We start from the raw sequence: 19061 nt of genomic DNA, 5'->3' as shown, positions 1-19061 counted from the left end.
AATTTGCCCCAGGGAAGGGTAGAGGCTCTGGTTGGTGATTTTTGGGACAGTGCCTGCTCTTCCACCTCAGGAAGAGCTGCCTATCTGTGTGTTTTCCTGCCCCTGGGACATCCCTGGCCGCAGCCCAAACAGCAAAACACTGCTGAGCCCTTCCCCTCCCTGTCCCTGTCCTGTCCCCGACAGAGGCCCTGGGGCCCGCCAGGCTCATGTGAGGAGGGATTTAATCTCCTTAGGGGCTCAGGGGCCAGGCGGGGGGGGCTGCTGCACCCCCACGCTCTGAGCACTCCAATGCACCCATTGTTTGGGGCTGGGGGGTCGAGGTGGGGGGCACAGGACCCCCTGCTCCCCACAGATCCCTCTGCCCCCAGGAGCAGAGCAGGAGGGATGAGCCTTCCTTAGTGCTGGGGCTGTGCTGGAGCTGGGAGAGGAGTGGGTGGCTCTGGAGGGGGCCTCACTCATTCCCAGGGGGATTTTGGGGTCCAGGAGCTGGGATGTCTGGCTTCTCCCTGCACAATCCCCCAGTCCTTCCTTCCCCATCCCCATCCCAGCAGTGGCCAGGTGGTTTAGGAGCCTTGGGCTCACACGTGTGTGGGAAGCCAAAGCCTCCCAGCCCAGCTCCCTCTGGCCCCACTGTCCCAGGGCTCCCTAATCCTGGCACAGAGACGTTCTGTGTGCACCCAGGGTATTTTTATCCTCTTACTGCTGCTGTTTCCTGTTGAGCTGCGGATGCTTCAGGCCAGCTCTGCCTCGCCAGCAGGATAGCTCAGAGCTCCTTGGCTTTGGGGGGATGTTGAAGTGGCTCGAGGTTGTTTTTCCTGTGTCTGAGTCTAAAACAAAGGCAAAAGGTCAGGAAAGTTCAGCCTGATCCCCAAAGTCCAGAGGCAGGCTGGGAGTATGGGAGTCCATGGAGATGGACATTGCTGGGTCCCACCTCCATGGTGGGGAGCCCTGACTGGGATCATGGTCTGGATCTGGCCCAGGATGAGGCTCCATCCCCACTCAGCAGCTGGAGCAGGGAGGGACAGAGGAGCATTCAGCCCATGAGAGCTGCAGGGGCCTCAGGGGCATGGGCTGGGGGTCCTGGGCACAGGAACCCCCACCTGGGGTCAGACTGGGCCATGAGCCACTGGGATAGCACTTCTGTCCCCTTTGGGATCACACTTCTGTCCCCTCCTCTGGTGTTGCAGCTTGGGGTGAAGGCAGGACACTTTTTGGGGGACAGGGCTGGACAGTTTTGGTCCCTGGATGGGGACTCTGCAGTGTCCTTTCCTGGAGGGGACAGGCAGAGCCAAGGCCCTGAGTGCCCCCAGAGTCCCTCCTGCGGCCAGAGCAGGGCAGGGTCAGGGCAGGTGTCCCTCTGGCCAGTTTGGAGCCCCCAGCCAGGGGCGCCCAGGGGCCCAGGCTGGGCATGGGGGATGTTGGGTCCGGCCAAGAGGGGTTTAAGTCTCATTTGGGGCATAAATGAGGCTTTTGATGGCCGGGGCCTGCGTGCCACAGTCATGAGACCTCGCTCAGAGGCCGAGCTCAGTCATGGGATCCAGGAAACTGAATTAAAGCAACTTAAGGAGCTTTTTTCCGAGCTCTGCTCTGGTTTTCCACGTGCTTGTCATATGAACAAAGACGGTATAAAAGGGCAGAGGGGAAGGATCCCTCGGAGGTCGGGCTGGGAGAAGGGGCAGCGTTGGGAGAGGATGCCAGGGTGACAGAACAGCGCGGTGCTGGCTGAGGTGGAGGGAAGGAGACAGAAAGGACAAGGAGAGGGGGGAATGTGTTGGCTCTGCTGAGTGAGGTGGAGGCCTTAGGGACAGTGGGGACAATGGGGACAGCTGTGGGAGCAGAGCTGTGTCCCCCTCCCCGAGCAGCACAGAGCCCGACGAGCCTGAGGCTGCACCGCGACACCGGCGGCACCTCCCTGGTGAGACACGGGCAGGGGGGCAGGGGGGCACCCACGGCCCTGGGGACACCCTGAGAGGGCACCCACAACCCTGGGGACACCCTGAGAGGGCCCCCATGGCCCTGGGGACATCACAGCCCTGGGGATACCCACAGCCCTGGGAACACCCTGAGAGGGCACCCACAGCCCTGGGGACATCACAATCCTGGGAACACCCTGAGAGGATACCCAGAGTCCTGGGGACACCCTTGAGAGGGCACCCACAGCCCTGGAGACTCCCAGAACCCTGGGGACATCACAACCCTGAGGGCACCCACAACCTTGAGAGGGCACCCAGAACTCATGAGTGGCACCCAGAATCCAGGGGGGCACCCAGCCCTGCCCTGCTGGCTGGGGCTGGGACAGGGGTGGCAGGTGGTGGTTGTGGTTCATGAAGGTCCCTGAGCTGGGTTGGGACCCTGGGCCTGGGTGGGAATCCATGGGATGGCCCCACCCTGCTCTGCCTGTGCACAGGTGGGCACACAGCACACACGTGTGCATGCACAGGTGTGCACATAGGGGCCCCTGCACACGTGTGCACACGCACAGGAATGTGCACAGCCCTGCTGAGACCTGCACACACGCACAGGAGGTGTCCACAGACACACAGGGACCTGCACACACACAGACCTGCACATACACAGATGTACACACACACACACACAAACACACACACACATACACACACACAGATGTGCACTCACATACACAGACATATACACAACACGCAGATGTACACTCATCCTCTCACACTCACACAGATATGCACTCAGACACACTCATACACTCACACTTACACACACACAGATGTGCACACACCCCCTCTGCCCCTCTCCTCACCCTGGGTTCCACAGCAGTCCCTGCACCTCCTCCTGCACCTCCCAAACCACCCCAGGGACCTCAGCCCTGCCAGGGCTGTGCCAGGGACATCCAGGGCTGCTTTCAGCTCCTGGAGATGTGGGGCAGCCCCAGATTCTGCAGCTCCCTCTGACCCCCCAGCTCCCCTGGCTCCATGGGAACCCCAGGATGCCATAGGATCCCTCAGCTCCCTGGGATTACCCCAGATCCCCGGGATCCCCCAGCTCCCCAGATCCCCCGACTCCCTGGGATTCCCCAGCTCCCCTGAATTCCCCCAGCTCCCCACATTCCCCAGCTCCTTGGGATCCCCCAGCTCCCTGGGATTCCCCAACTTCCCAGGATCCCTCAGCTCCCCACATCCCCCATCTCCCCAGAATCCCCCAACTGCCCAGAATCCCCCCAGCTCCCCAGAATCTCCCACCTCCCCGGGATCCCCCAGCCCCCCTCGCTGTCCCCTCCCGTCTCTCCTCTGTCCACAGGAGCTCTCTCAGGAGTGCGGGGCCGGGCCCGCTGCCCCCTGTGAGCTTCCCTTTGTCATCCTATGCCTGAGCGTTCCTGGAGGCTGGGACGGCCAAGGGAGGCCCACGGGCCGCCACAGCCCCGCGGTGACAGCGCCAGGACAGCTCGGCTGGGACCCCGCACCGGGCTGGGACACCCTGCGGGACGGAAATGTTCCTTGGGGGGCTGGTAGCGGCCAAGGCAAAGCATCCTTGTAGGGGCCAGAGCATCCCCATAGGGTGAAAATCCCATAGAGGGACCAGAACGTCCTGGAGGAGGGGGTGGGATGCAGCCCCTTGGTGTGCCAGGAGCAGCTGTGGGGAGCTGGAGCATCCCCTGGGGAAGGGAAAGCATCCCTTTGTGGTGCCAGAGGAATGTGGGGAGCTGGAAACACCTGTGAGGAGCTGGAACATCCCCTAGGGAAGGGAAAGGATCCCTTTGGGGTGCCAGAGGAATGTGGGGAGCTGGAAACACCTGTAAGGAGCTGGAGCATCCCCTGGGGAAGGGAAAGCATCCTTTTGGGGTGCCAGAGGAATGTGGGGAGCTGGAAACATCTGTGAGGAGCTGGAGCATCCCCTGGGGAAGGGAAAGCATTCCTTTGGGGTGCCAGAAGAACTGTGGGGACCTGGAGCATTCCCTAGGGAAGGGAAAGGACCACTTTGGGGGCCCAGAAGAACTGTGTGGAGCTGGAAACACCTGTGAGGAGCTGGAGCATCTCCTGGGGAAGGAAAAGGATCCCTTTGGGGTGCCAGAAGAACTGTGGGGTGCTGGAAACACCCATGAGGACCTGGAGCATCCTTTGGGGTGCCAGAAGAACTATGGGGAGCTGGAGCATCCCCTGGGGAAGGGCAAGCATCCTTTTGGGGTGCCAGAAGGATGTGGGGAGCTGGAAACACCTGTGGGGAGCTGGAGCATCCCTTTGGGGTGGCAGAAGAAATGTGAGGAGCTGGAAACATCTGTAGGGAGCTGGAAACACCTGTGAGGAGCTGGAGCATCCCCTGGGGAAGGGAAAGGATCCCTTTGGGGGCCCAGGAGAACATGGGGAGCTGAAGCATCTCCTGGGGAAGGGAGAGCATCCCTTTGGGATGCCAGAAGAATGTGGGGAACTGGAAACACCTGTGGGGAGGGGAAAGGATCCCTTTGGGGTGCCAGAAGAACCGTGGGGGGCTGGAGCATCCCTTTGGGGTGGCTGGTACCCCGTGGGCTGGGGCTGGGCAGGGGGAGGCAGCAGCCAGGCCATTGCCCAGGATGTGGATGGCATTATGGGGTGTCACAGAGAACCCCTGCCTGGGAAGGAACTCCCATGGGGGACATGACCATGGGGTGTTAAATGTAGGGTGGCAGCAGGGTGAGGTGCTGGGAGCACTGGGAGTGCTGGGAGCGATGTCACCCTCCTGGTGAGCCCATCCCTGGGCAGGTGTGACCCAGGTGAGGATGTCCTGGCAGCTCCTGCTCTCCCAGCTCTGTTCCCTTCTCCAGCTCCACAAACCCCTCTGGCACCTCGTGCTGAGGCTGGAAATGTTCCCATGAGGATTCAGAGAAAATCTCCCCCCTGGGGAGCAGAAGCTCGTCCTGGGAGCTCAGATGAGGTGATGCAGAGCAAGGAGCAGGGACTGGGGGTCTCTGGGGGAGGCTCTGCTCACACCAGTGTCTGGTTTCCATTTTTTTGGGTTCTTCTCCCAAAACTCGACCCCATTCCCCAGCTGGGGTGGATGGCAGGGCAGGGAGCAGCTGGGGGGGCAGGGACCCAGGAGTGACCCCCTGGCAGCCCTGGGGCTGCTCCTGGGCCACCGCTGGTCCTGAGTGTGGGGACACCCAGCAAGGATGAGGCCACCCTGGCACCAGGACAGGTCCCTGTGTCCCCCAGCACAGTGTGGTGTGTCCCTATCACTGGGGACAGGTCCCTGTGTCACCCCGTGTCACCCAGCACAGTGTGAGCACAGTGTGGTGTGTCCCTGTCACAGGGGACAGGTCCCTGTATCACCCAGCATTGTGTGGTGTCCCCTTGTCTCTGGGGACAGGTCCCTGTGTCACCCTGTGTCCCCTAGCACAGTGTGGCGTCTCTCTGTCACTCTGTGTCACTCAGCACCCTGTGGTGTCCCCCTGTCACAGAGAACAGGTCCCTGTGTCCCCCAGCACAGTGTGATGTCTCCTGTTGCAGGGGACAGGTCACTGTGTCACTGTCACCCAGGACAATGTGTCTCCCAGCACAGTCTGTCCCCCTGTCACAGGGGACAGGTCTCTAGGTCACTGTTCCTCAGCACAGTGTGTCACCCTGCGTCCCGTAGCACAGTGTGGTGTCACTGGGGACAGGTCCCTGTGTCCCCCAGCACAGTGTGGTGTGTCCCTATCACAGGGGACAGTCCCTGTGTCCCCCAGCAGCAGGAAGGGCAGTGCCAGGGGTGACTCTGCAGTGACATTGCCCCTGCCTGGCTCTCCTGGGGAGGGGAGGACCAAACCCCTGTCCCCGTGTCCCTGCAGGGTCAGGGACAGCCCCACCCTGTGCTGTGCCCCCTTGTCCCAGCTCGTGCCCTCCTCCCCTGGAATCAGAGCCTCTGTCTGGGGTCCCCTCACTGTCTGGGGGTCCCCTCCCTTCTCTGCAGAGGCTCAGGAGCTCTGAGGTGCTGGGGTGAGGTTTGGGGGTCCCTTGGTCAGTCCAGGACACTGGGGGGGTTCAGGTCCTGGCAGGGCTGGAGGGGTTCCTTGGGGTGCTGAGCAGGGTGGGGGAAATTGGGGGTGCTGCTTCCAGAGGAGCTGCCTGGGTGTGCACAGCGAGCCTTGGGAGCTTTCCCAGTGCTCCTGACTGGGAGCTGAGTGGGTATCCCAGTTAGCTGAGCTTAGTGAGGAGGCAACAGCAAGAACAGCATCAATTTTGGGAAGGATTTCCATGTGGGGGCCTCCAGACCTGGGCAGAAACAAGCATTTTATTTTATTTTATTTTATTTTATTTTATTTTATTTTATTTTATTTTATTTATTACATTTTATTTTTAAATTTTTATTTCTTATTTTATCTTATTTTATTCCTATTTTATTTTATTTTGAATTTATTTTATCTCTTATTTATTTCTTATTTTAATTTATTTAATTTCATTTTTTATCTTATTTCTTATTTTATTTATTTTATTTTATTTCTTATTTTATTCTATTCTATTTCTTATTTTATCTTTTTTCTTATTTTTGTTTCTTTTATATTTTATTTAATTTCATTTCATTTATACCACTTTATTTTACTGGTTTGTGAGTTGAAGAAGCACAGGATGAGAATGATAAAGCAGGGAAATACCCCATGTATCTGAACTTTTATGTGTGTGTCTTTCTTGAAGCTTCTCTGTTACAGCTGAAGTTCTATAAAATAGATTTAACCACACCATAAAAATGAAACCACTCTGTTTTTGTGGGGGGAAATGAGCCTGCTCTCCCAGGCCTGGTGGGGAGTTCTGGGTGGGGTCTCAGCACAGCCCTCCCCAGTACCAGGGCAGGGTTTCTGCCCGAGGGAAGGCAGCTTACCTCCTGAGGTTTCCTGGTTTTTAGAAGCTCTTTAGGGATGATTCAGCTTTCCCAGGAGCAGCAGCTGCTGGTTCTGCTCAGTGCTGGTTCCTGGGCTCTGCTGGGATGCCATGGGAGCAATGGGCAAGAGGAGGCAGCAGCCTGTGCCAAATTTGGAAAACAAAGTGAAGTTTTTTTCACTTAACACTATTACAAAACACAGCTCTGCAATCTTTCCCTCGTCCCTCCCTTTGGCCAAGGCCAGCTCCTCCTTGTGCACCTTCCTCACCTGCTGCAGGTGGAGTCTCCCTGCTCTGAGCCCCCACCAGGGGCAGTGCCAGGGGATTCCCAGAGGCTGTGGATGCCCCAGTCTGGGTTTGAACAGACAGGTGTGTGCTAAGGAAGGCAGGAGCCTCCCCTGAAATGGGAAATGTAAACCCCCTCCCTCTGAATTGTTACAATTGTAAAATTAAGAGGCTCTCAGGCAAAGATATGGGAATAAGAATAGCAGTTCTTCATTGGGGAATAAAAATAAAATAAAAAAAATCAGTAATACAAAACAATTTCCTGAGATGTGAGGGAACCATAAGGATCATTAAGTCCAACTCCCAGCCCTGCAGATACCAAACAATCCTACCGTGAGCACCCCTGAGAGCGTTGGCTCTGCATGGCGGCTCTGCAGCCCGGCCGGGCCCGGGGGAACGGGAGCAGCTGAGGCTGGAGCCAGGAGACTGAGGGGAGGCTCCTCGGGGGCTGCAGCTCCTCCCCAGGGCAGGCACAGGGGCAGGGGCTGAGCTCTGCTCTGGCACAGGGACGGGAGCCCAGCAAGGGCTGCAGCTGTGCCAGGCCTTGGCATGGAGCTCAGGGCAAGGTTCTGCCCCCCGAGGCTGCTGGGCACTGCCCAGGCTGCCCAGGGAATGGTGCCAAGGCTGCCAGAGCTGCAGGAGCTCCCAGGGCTGCTCAGGGTGGGGGTGTTGGGGTGGCTGGGCAGGGACAGGGGCTGGATCCATGATCGCTGCGGATCCTCCCCGGAACACTCCAGATCCCCCTCAGGACACTCCGGAGCCTGCTCAGGCCATTCTCGATCCCCCTCAGGACGTTCCTGATCCCCCTCAGGACAGTCCGGATTCCCCTCAGCACACTCCGGGTCCCCCTCAGGACACTCCAATCCTCCTCAGGCCATTCCCGGTCCCCCCTCAGGCCATTCCCGAACCCCCCCAGGACACTCCGGGTCCCCCTCAGGCCATTCCCGGTCCCGTGGGCGTTCCCGCCCCTCCCTCAGCCCCGCCCGCCCCACCCCGCTGTCAGGCGCGCCGCGGGCAGCCCTGTGCGGGCAGCGGCGTCGCGGGGTCCTCGCTGCCGCGCCCGGCGCTCCCAAGATGGCGGCGGGGCCGGTACCGGCCGTGTGAGGCGGGAGCGCGTCCCGGCCGCCCGCGGCTCCTCCGCCCGCCCGGCCCCGCTCCCGCCCCGCAGCCGGCGGGATGCTCAGATCCACCGGCTACTTCCGCGGCATCGACTGCCCGTTCCTCAACGCCGGGGGGTCGGGGCCGGGCCGGGGGTGCCGCAGGCCCTACTGCCATTTCCGCCACCCCCCGGTGGCCCCGGCGCCGTGCGGAGCCTCCGGAGCCTCAGGCGACCCCAGCGTGGGGCTCCCGCTCGGACACGGCGCAGGTACGGCCCGGCCCGGCCGCGGTGCCCCCTCACCTTCCCGCGGCCCCGGCCCGGTGGTGCTTTCTCCCCCTGCCCCGTGTGTTTTCCCCCGGTGAGGGCAGACCCGTGTCTGGCCGCCTCCCCTGCCGCCTGCCCGCCGTTCAGGGCCCGCCTCAGCCCCCGAGCCCCTCCGCAGTGCAGATCCCGCGGTCTGCCGGTGTCACCGGCCAAGCCCAGCCCTGCCCGTGGCTGTCAGCTCGCCCCGGGGTCCGGGGAGGGTTTGAAGGAACCTCAGCGCTGAGGGTGGCTGGGCTCGGTGTGATCCCACCGGGGGTTGGCGGGCAGCGTCCCGAGGCTCCGGGACGGCCCCGGCGCTGCCCCGGTCCCGTTCTTTGTCGCTCCGGGCACTGGGCTCACGTGGGGCTGAGGTGTCAGGCCGGTTCCAGAGCTGCTGACAGCTCCCGTTAGATCCTGGAGCCGCCTGGAGCGGGAGGCAGGGCCCGGGCTGGGCTCTCTGGGGGGCTGTGGTCAGCCAGAGCCCCCCGTGTCCGTGCCAGGGGTTGATCCATGCTGGGGATGGTGGTCCATACTGGGGGCTGGGGCAGTGGTTCATGCTGGGAATACTGGAATGTGCTGGGGTAATGGTCTGTGCTGGTGCCGGTGGGTCCCCAGTGGTCCATACTGGGAATATCAGAATGTGCTGGGGCAGTGCTCCATACTGGGGCAGTGGTCCATACTGGGAATACTGGAAGATGCTGGGGCAGTGCTCCATGCTGTGGCCAGTGGTCCATACTGGGAATATCAGAATGTGCTGGGGCAGTGCTCCATACTGGGAATACTGGAATGTGCTGGGGCTGTGCTCCATACTGGGAATACTGGAATGTGCTGGGGCAGTGCTCCATGCTGGGAATATCAGAATGTGCTGGGGCAGTGCTCCATACTGGGGCCAGTGGTCCATACTGGGAATACTGGAAGATGCTGGGGCAGTGCTCCATGCTGTGGCCAGTGGTCCATACTGGGAATATCAGAATGTGCTGGGGCAGTGCTCCATGCTGGGAATACTGGAATGTGCTGGGGCAGTGCTCCATACTGGGAATACTGGAATGTGCTGGGGCAGTGGTCCGTGCTGGGAATATCAGAATGTGCTGGGGCAGTGCTCCATGCTGGGAATACTGGAATGTGCTGGGGCAGTGCTCCATACTGTGGCCAGTGGTCCATACTGGGAATACTGGAAGATGCTGGGGCAGTGGTCCATGCTGTGGCCAGTGGTCCATACTGGGAATATCAGAATGTGCTGAGGCAGTGCTCCATGCTGGGGCCAGTGGTCCATGGTGGTCGATACTGGGAATACTGGAATGTGCTGGGGCTGTGCTCCATACTGGGAATACTGGAATGTGCTGGGGCTGTGCTCCATACTGGGGCCAGTGCTCCATACTGGGAATACTGGAATGTGCTGGGCCAGTGGTCCACGCTGGGCCCAGTGATGCCCAGTGATCCATACTGGGAATACTGGAATGTGCTGGGGCTGTGCTCCAAGCCCCTGAGGAGCTTGTGGGGCACAGGGCACTGCCAGGCTCTCAAAGGCAGCCTGGCACAAACCCCCAGTGATTCAGGCAGTCCTGGAATATCCTGAGCTGGAACAGACCCACCAGGATCAATAGCGAGCTATTGTTGGCCCTTCTTCCAGCAGCTCTTGTCATTTTATTTATTCCCATTATTTGCTGTTCTGCTGATTTATTGGCAGAAAAAAAGCCTGCATTCTTCTCCCAGAAGAGCCCTGCTGGCTTTCTTTATGTCAAAGCTTTATTTCTGTTAGGTGTAATGGGATAATAATGCTGGTGTGGACAGTTTCTAATAATCTGAAGCAGAAATTGCCAAAACAAAGCCTAAGTTGTGTTTTTTGTGTGCTTATTTAACTTTGGGTTGCTCTCAAGTTTGGAAGAGGATTCTTTATTGATGTCTCCTGGTTACCAGGTCAGCTTACCACCACTGCTAGTTTAGTTTAAAGTAAAAGAAGCATTCTCAGGGCTGTCACAGGCAGATAATTGTTAAAAAGATAAAGTGTTTTTTTGCCAATTTTGGTGTTTTTTCAAATTTTAAAAGCTCCCTAGAATGCTTTAGGATGGTTCTTTAGATGATGTTATAATTATCTTTCAGTGTGCTGTTCCTGCAGGTTTTTAAATATCTGAGTGGAGTGTCAGTTTTGGAACTGGAATTGCTCACTTTGGTCTGCCCCAGGTGCTGCTGTGCTTGACAACTTTTTCTATGAAAGAAATATATTTTCTTAACCCTATATTCTATATATTCTGTATTCTATATAGTCTCTATTCTCTATATTCTGAATTTCTTTATAGAATTTCTTTATAGAATTTCTTTATAGAATTTCTTTATAGAATTTCTTATAGAATAAACTATTATAGAATCTTATAGAATTTCTTAAATAATTTCTTATAGGGATTCTTATAGGGATTCTTATAGGGATTCTTATAGGGATTCTTTTATACAGATTCTTATACAGATTCTTATACAGATTCTTATAGAATTTGTTATTAGAAATTCTTATTCTTATAGTCTTAATATTCTAGTCTTATTCTTATTTCTCAATAGAAATTCTTGTATAGAATCTATTCTATATAGTTTCTATATTTTCTTCATTTCCAACCTAATCTACAGCACTTAGGAGAGTTTTTTGGCACAGAAGAGCCCCAGTGTGGGCCTGGTTTCCCAGGGGAAGGTTCTGTCACTTGTGGAAGGAGCAGGATGAGGAGGCTGAGCTCCAGGCACTGCTCCCTGCAGGCAGCTCAGAGCCTGTTCTTGCCTCTTTGCCAAACCCTTGGCATCCAGCACGTGGCACAGCTGGCATAACAGGGAGCTGGGAGTTCTGTCTGAGCTCAGGGTTTGCCTCCAGACATTTTTTAATGTTGGTTCTGTGTTGGCTCCCACCTGCAGAGCTGCCCCAGCCCTGGGCAACAGCAGCAGGAGCCAGGCCAGAGGAGCCACGGAGATGCTCCAGGGCTGGAGCCCCTCTGCTCTGAGCCAGCCTGGCACTGCTGGGCCTGCTCACCTGGACAGGAGAAGGCTCCAGGGACACCTCAGAGCCCCTTTTGGGGCCTGAAGGGGCTCCAGGAGAGCTGCAGAGGGACTGGGGACAAGGCCTGCAGGGACAGGACACAGGGAATGGCTCCCACTGCCACAGGGCAGGGCTGGGTGGGAGATTGGGAATCAGGAATTGTGGAATCCATCCCTGGAATGGATTTCCCAGAGCAGCTGTGGGTGCCCCTGGATCCCTGGCAGTGCCCAAGGCCAGGCTGGGCAGGGCTGGGAGCAGCCTGGGACAGTGGGAGGTGTCCCTGCCATGGCAGGGGTGGCGCTGGGTGGGCTCTGAGGTCCTCCCAACCCAAACCATTCTGGGTTTCTGTGATTCCAACTGAGAAATGGGACATGAGCAATGGTCCTGCTGCAATCTCAGGCTTTTAGAACAGACTCCAGCAGATCACAAAATGTTCCTGATTCCTGTAGGAGCAAGGAGACACTTTTGCAGTTATTTTGCAGTGCTTGGCTCAGTTTCCTGGGAAGGATTCTGGCTGAAGTGCTCCTCTCATTCCCTGCCTGCCCCAGGCTCTTGGCCTGCAAGGATCTGGAGGTTTTACGCTAGAGGGTGCAGTAACTCAGCCAGAACCTGGCAACCATCTTCTGGGAGCAGCTTCTCCATCCCCCAGGGCGTGCTCCCTGCCAGGGGAACTGCCTGTTTTGTTTTGAAGTAGCCTCCTAACCATGCACATGGGCAGGTCTGACCTATTTAATCACATCACTCGATACAGAAGCTTTAAAAATGTAATTTTTTTTTTTTTTTTTTGCCAAGGCAGGTTGGTTTCTACACCAAGAGCTACAGCACAGATTGGTGTTTTCTGGGATGGTGCCTAGAAAAAAAAGGATAACATCTAAAGGAGCAGCCTGCTAAGCATATTGATTTGAGGCTGGGGCTGGCTTTGATGTTTGAGGATCACCAGAGGATTGGCAGGAACCCCAAAACTCTTGGTGCAATTCGTAGCTTTGAAAGGAGCTTTTGAAAACTGCAAGTGGAGCTGGCCCTGGCAGGGTTGTGGAGGGGGAGGACATGCACATGTGCCAGGTGGAGCAGAGAGGACGTGGAAAGAGGAATTAATGGGATGCAGCACTGTTCCCCTCCTTTTTTTGCCCACCCTCACTGCTCCAGGCCTTCCCAAGTTTCAGGTGTTCATAACATAAATGATCTCTGTTTTGCACACACAGTGCTGGGGGCAGTGCTGCTGAGCCCTCTATTCCTCTTGGAGATCTGCAGGAGCAGGACTGAGTTTTCCCTGACTGCTGCTGGATTATCAGGAGTCCCTTTTCCCTTTCCCCTTTTCCCTCTTCCCCTTTCCTTTCCTTTCCTTTCCTTTCCTTTCCTCTTCCTTTCCTTTCCTTTCCTTTCCTTTCCTTTCCTTTCCTTCCTTTCCTTTCCTTTCCTCTTCCTTTCCTTTCCTTTCCTTTCCTTTCCTTTCCTTCCTTTCTTTCCTTTCCTTTCCTTTCCTTTCCTTTTCCCTTTCCTCTTTCCTTTCCTTCTTCCTTTCCTTTCCTCCCCTTTTTCCCTTTTCCCTTTCCCTTCATCTGGAAGCAGATCCATAAATACAAACATGTTGAGACAGGGGCACATTTGAGCTGGAGTCTGAAACATTGGAATGCTTGGTGTGGGAAATCTATTCCAGTGTTTTATTGCAGGAATTACCTGTGTGGTAACAGAATATTGGTGCCTTAGAGGTTTGTGAACATCCTGTGCTGAGGCTGATGGGGTTTTCTGTCCAGGATTGGGAATCTGGAAATTGCAAATTCTCATCCTGCTTTGGAGGTTTGTGAAAATTCTGTGCTGAGCTGAGGCTGATGGGGTTTTCTTGTCAGGACTGGAATCTGGAGATTGCAAATTCTCATCCTGACTTGGCTGAAGTGCTTTTTCCATCTCTGAGACGACTAAAACCCACCTGCTTCAGAGCAGGATGAAAAGATTATTGAATGTGTGTGAAGTGCTTTGAAAGCATGCGCTGTAAGGAGGAGGGAAGAGCTGCCTTCAGTCCTAAAAGCGTCTTTTCAAGAGCTGTAGAGGGGAAAAATAGGTCTCTCTTTAAAGTCAGAGGTCCTGAGTATGCTGAAAGACATAAAAGAGGCATAATACAGCTCTTCATAAATATCTTAAGGTAGGCAGCCCTGGTTTGCTGGTTTGATGCTGTCTGGGGGTGGTTTGGAGGTGGATGTTTTGAACCCAGAGCAGAAAGCTGCACCCAGGTCTGGAGCTCTGAGCTCTTTTGTCTGCCATTGATCACAGAATCCTGGAATGTGCCAGAGCTTGAAAGGACCACAGGGGTCATCAAATCCAACCCTGTCCCTGCCAGCCACCCCAACACCCCCACCCTGGGCAGCCCTGGGAGCTCCTGCAGCTCTGGCAGCCTTGTGGCACCATTCCCTGGGCAGCCTGGGCAGTGCCCAGCAGCCTCGGGGAGCAGAACCTTGCCCTGTGCTCCATGCCAAGGCCTGCCACAGCTGCAGCCGCCTCCCTCAGGTCCTGATCCTTGTGTTCTTGTGGGATGGGAAGAGCCAGCCAGGCTTTCAGCACCCTGCCTGAGGTATTTTGTTCTGCAGTGGGGTGCACTGAGCTGCTCAGCAGTTTTCTGATGTGGCCCAAAGCTTGTGGAGCAGTTTTCTCTCTGGGTGTACAAAGCTTTGCTGGTTAGACCTGGATCAAATCTGTGGGAGGTGTCAGGGACAGAGTTCTGCTCCTCTGTGTGATTGACACACTGAGCTGCTGCAACACTGTGGGGCTCAGGTCAAGTGTGGAGAAATCCTTGGCTTATCTCCCCAGCTTTACCCTGGATCCTGTCACTGGTGCAAGGATCATTTCACCTCTCCCTTCTTCTGCCCAAAAGCAGCCACAGAGGATGGCTGTGACCAGGATGATCCCCCCGAGGCTGCTGGGCACTGCCCAGGCTGCCCAGGGAATGGTGCCAAGGCTGCCAGAGCTGCAGGAGCTCCCAGGGGTGCTCAGGGTGGGGGTGTTGGGCTGGTGTGACAGTGTTCACAGGGCTCTCAGGTTGAGGGAAGAGATGAGGATCTACTCCATGTTTCAGAAGGCTTGCTTTATTATCTTATGATATATATTACATTAAAACTATGCTAGAAGAAAGGATTTCCTCAGCAGGCTGGCTAAGAATAGAATAAGAAGGAATGATAACAAATGTTTGTGGCTCAGGCTCTGTGTCTGAGCCAGCTGACTGTGATTGGCCATTAATTACAAACATCCAACATGGGCTAATCACAGATGCACCTGTTGCATTCCACAGCAGCACATAATCAATGTTTGCATTTTATTCCTGACGCTTCTCAGCTTCTCAGGAGGAAAAATCCAAAGGAAAGGATTTTTCATAAAAGATGTCTGCGACAGGGTGGCTGTGCAGGGACAGGGCTGGGCTGATCATCCCTGAGGGTCCTTTCCAACTGAGGACATTCTGTGGTTCTGTGATACTCTGTAAAACCTAGAGAGGCTTTTTAGAAGCTAAAACCCATCTTTAATCACCCCATATGGTCAGGGCCATTGTTGAGTTCCTCACTGCCGAGGGGCTGTGCCTGTTTGTGGGAGCAGCTTTGGCACAGGTTGGGATTTAGAGCCTTGGCATGACTCACATTGCAGGCCATGCTCACACTGTGTTGTAGAAGAGATGAAAAAGCATCTTTCCCAGTGCATTTTCCTTCCTGGAGCTGATGTTGTGCACGATCATCTCAGCAGAGAGCTTTATTACTGTATTTGCTCCAGCAGAAGTGGAACCCCAAGTGTTTTCAGTATCATTTCACTGACAGAGCAAAGCAGGTGTTCAGTGTTGGGTGCTCCAGTCTGAACTGGGAGGGGGCATCAATTCTGCTTTCCCCCCCACATCTGTGTTTAGGAGAATAATTACCAAAATGCCACCAATGGATTTTATTTTTAACCAAGTTTTGAAATGAAGAGTGAAGAACCAGTTGGTGATGAGGTCAGAATGAGTCTTTTCAGCAGTTTGGGATTTGTGGTGATTTCCCTGTGCTGTTTTTGGGGTGTTCCTGTGGGTGGACAGGTGCAGGTGCCCTTAGTGCCAGGATATCAGTGTGGCCTCACAGGACACTTCCCATATTTGGTTTTTCTGTGGCTGTGGGGAGATTTTCCCCTAAATATCCGAGTCTCCCCACGTGGGTCAGTTCCAGATGTGTGGAAAACAGGAGGTGGGAGCAGATCTCCATCAAGCCTCACAGGACACTTCTCATATTTGGTTTTTCTGTGGCTGTGGGGAGATTCTGTCCTGCATCTGAGTCTCCCCACGTGGGGCAGTTCCAGGTGTGTGAAAAGCAGGAGGTAGGAGCAGATCTCATCAAGCCAGCAGGATCTTGGGTTTGGCACAGCTGGAGTTGTGCCAGTGCTGGTGAGTCCCTGGCTCCTCTCTGCCCGCCCTGTGTCTGCAATCCCGGGATTGAAAAACTCCTCTCCTCCCTGACATGTGAACACTTCCTCTAATTTATGTTTTTAATCTCCAGCCAAGCCCGGCCGTGCACTGGGAAGCACAATTCAGTAATCCAGCGCTTCCCGGGGCGTTCTGTGCTGGCCGGGGCGGAGACGCCGGGTGGCTCCCGTGGGCTGGGGCAGGCGGCGACAGGCAGGGCCAGCCTGTGTCCCAGTGCTGTCACCTCCTCTCCAGGCTGTGTCCCAGCCGTGCCACCTCCTGTCCTGCTGGCTCAGCCTGTGTCCTGGCCGTGTCACCTCCTCCCCAGGCTGTGTCTCTGCCGTGTCACTTCCCCTGCTGGCCCAGGCTGTGTCCCGGCCGTGTCACCTCCTCCCCAGGCTGTGTCCCAGCCATGTCACCTCATCCCGTGCTGGCCCAGGCTGTGTCCCAGCCGTGCCACCTCCTGTCCTGCTGGCCCAGGCTGTGTTCCAGCCATGTCACCTCATCCCGTGCTGGCCCAGGCTGTGTCCCTGCCGTGTCACCTCCTCCCCAGGCTGTGTCCCAGCTGTGTCACCTCCTGTTCTGCTGGTTCAGGCTGTGTCCCTGCCGTGTCACCTCCTCCCCAGGCTGTGTCCCAGCTGTGTCACCTCATCCCGTGCTGGCCCAGGCTGTGTCCCAGCCGTGCCACCTCCTCCCCAGGCTGTGTCCCAGCCGTGCCACCTCCTGTTCTGCTGGTTCAGGCTGTGTCCCAGCCCTGTCACCTCCTCCCCAGGTTGTGTCCCAGCCGTGTCACCTCCTGTCCCGCTGTCCCGGGGGCTGCAGAGCTGCGGGGTTTGCTTCGGCACGGCCGGGGATGGAAGTTTGCGGCGCTGCTGCGCGCAGGGTGCGGAGCTCAGACCAAGCCGAAAGCAGCCGCAGGTGGGGACTGGGGAGAGGAGGAGGAGGAGGTCAGGAACTCCCCAAAGTGAGGGCAGCAGCTCTAGGAAAGAGGAGCGGGCTCGGGAAGCTCTGATGAGCCCCACCGAGCCGGGAGCACCGGCGGGTGAAGGCGGGACCGGGGCCGGTCCTGCCCCGGTGCTCACAAAGTGCTGTGTCAGCATCTGCGCACCGCGTGCTGCCGCCAGCCCGGCCGGGCAGCTCCGGCATGAACAAATACCTGCAGTGCTTATCGAGCCCCGGCAGCTCAGGTAACTCTTCCTGAGGTTTTTGCAGTCCTGCGGGGTTGGTGGAGGTTTGGGGGGCGCAGCTGGGAAGGAGCAGCTGGAGAGAAGCGACTTCTCCAGGGAGGCTTCACATGGTGGCCATTCATTGAGCAGGGACCTGAGTGTCACCTGCCTCTGGAATATTCATTATGCTGTGCAAAAAGCCCACATTGGCTTTGGAGGGTTTGGTTTACAAGGGTTTTTAATCCCCCTGTGGATTTTGGGATTTTATTGAAGGGAGGTTTGTGCTGGGGTGTTGGGTTCTGTGGTTAAAAGTGGCTGTGAAGCTGCAGGTGTCTGAGACCTAAAGGAGCTGCAGAGTTTTAATTCCTGCTTTTGAATTGTTTAAAGCCAGACAGGTTTTAAAAACAGTTGAAGTTTTGCTTTTAGCTTTTCATACATCGCACCTTAAATGTTTTAATATTTTAATATAATACAGCTTGAAAGGTGTTTGTTTTTCTTTAGCTTTTAACTTTGTTTTCCAAATGTTCAGTTGTGACTAAGTTGAAATAGTTGAGTTTTGGGTTTCGTGTTTTTTTTTTTTTCTTTTTTTCTTGTCACAAGTGGGAATTTTCCCCCCCACAATAGTTAAAGAATCAGACAGGTGTTGAGAAGATAACTTATCTGGAGCATGCAGAAAAAGGCTGGAAAATTAAAGGACTGGTTGGTGTTGCTGCTTGTGACTGTGCTGGTTGGAGTAAGCTTTCAAGGTGAAGTTGAATGGAGAGAAGTTACCAGAATACCTGAAATATTTAATTTTTTTTTCTTTGAAAAGAAGACTTGCTCTGCTAATTATATTTTTGAGTAGATCCTTAATTTTATTACACAGGAGATGTGGAAATGGTTTCTGGCCTTTTCCTCAGAGGAAAAAGCCAAGTCTCTGTTAAGTTTGTTTTGTTGGGTTTTTTTTTCCCCAAAGAGAATTTCAATTTCTCCTATATTTTGAGGAGTAACTTTATAGCAAAAATGAGAAGGGGAATGGAAAGATCTCCAAAGAACCCAAACATCAAATATCCAGATTTTCAAATGGTGACACTCCTTCCAGCCTGTGCATGACAGGCTGTGGGGTCAGGGTGTATTTTGGGTGCCTGTCTTTGTCCTCTGCCTGTCCTGGCCAATCCAGTCAGTTGGGATTCTCACATTTTTCCTAAGTTATGGGAGAAATGTGCCAGTGCTGTGATTTCCTCTTAGGAAAATGTCTCACAGAGCTTGATGCTGTTCTGCAGCAGGGTGGGTGGGACTGTCAGTGATTCTGGGCATGGAGGGGTGGCAGTGATGGGTTGGTGTGGGCCAGGTCATCCTGTCCTGGCTTTTGCATCCCTGGATTGAGGTGGTGCTGCTGTGGGAGGCAGTGACAGCCCCAGGTGTCCTTGGGGACTCCCTGTCACGCTCAGTGGCTTGAGGACCTTTCAGATTCTTGTTTTTGCTGCACCACAGACAAAACTGCCTGCGAGAAGTTATACTCACTTCCAAAAGTGTAAAAGGATTATTAAAACCTTATAAAAATACAACAGCAGACTGAATAGAGAAAATATTCCAGCACCTGCAGAGGAGGATTTTACCCACCATGTGCTCACCCACACAGTGGAGGTTTCACCTTTTAACCCTTTAGCCCCTCCCAAAGTTCTGTCCATTGGTTCCTTTGCTGTCCAGTTGTGCAATTCACTTCCTTAAATCCTGATTGGAGCTCAGGTGCTGCCATAGTGACAATCCCACCCTCCCAAATGTCCCAAACCCAGGGCACCCCTGATGACAGCACAAAAGGGGTAAAACACAACTATAAATCTATAGAACTTCTCTTAATACATATACAGGATATTTGCCTTTTAATTGTGAGAGTCAAATATTGCATTACTCATCTATCACATGCCCAAAGTTGTGTTGCCTTGAATAAACTGAGGAGGTGGGTGCTGCATCCCAGGTTGTTTCTGTCTGAGCTGCTGATGAGTTCCCTGAT

The 19061-nt window shown here is 55.0% G+C and overlaps 1 protein-coding gene across 2 annotated transcripts in view; it reads left to right on the top strand.

The window, feature by feature from the left end:
* Window positions 1-8167: 8167 nt before the first annotated feature.
* Window positions 8168-19061, top strand: part of REXO1 (RNA exonuclease 1 homolog) — a 51042-nt gene continuing 40148 nt past the window's right edge. The window contains exon 1 of one of the 2 annotated variants that reach the window (XM_059489710.1): window positions 8168-8448. In XM_059489710.1, coding sequence (XP_059345693.1) covers window positions 8259-8448 — 190 coding nt within the window. In that variant the 5' untranslated portion in view covers window positions 8168-8258. Of the gene's footprint in view, window positions 8449-16864; window positions 17090-19061 lie in introns of those variants that run through there. The other variant, XM_059489711.1, reaches the window with a different exon arrangement.

This window comes from Ammospiza nelsoni, chromosome 27 (genome assembly GCF_027579445.1).
Source record: "Ammospiza nelsoni isolate bAmmNel1 chromosome 27, bAmmNel1.pri, whole genome shotgun sequence".
NCBI lineage: Eukaryota > Metazoa > Chordata > Aves > Passeriformes > Passerellidae > Ammospiza > Ammospiza nelsoni.
The sequence above is the reverse complement of the archived record's forward strand: the minus strand, read 5'-3'. Positions and strand labels throughout refer to the sequence as shown.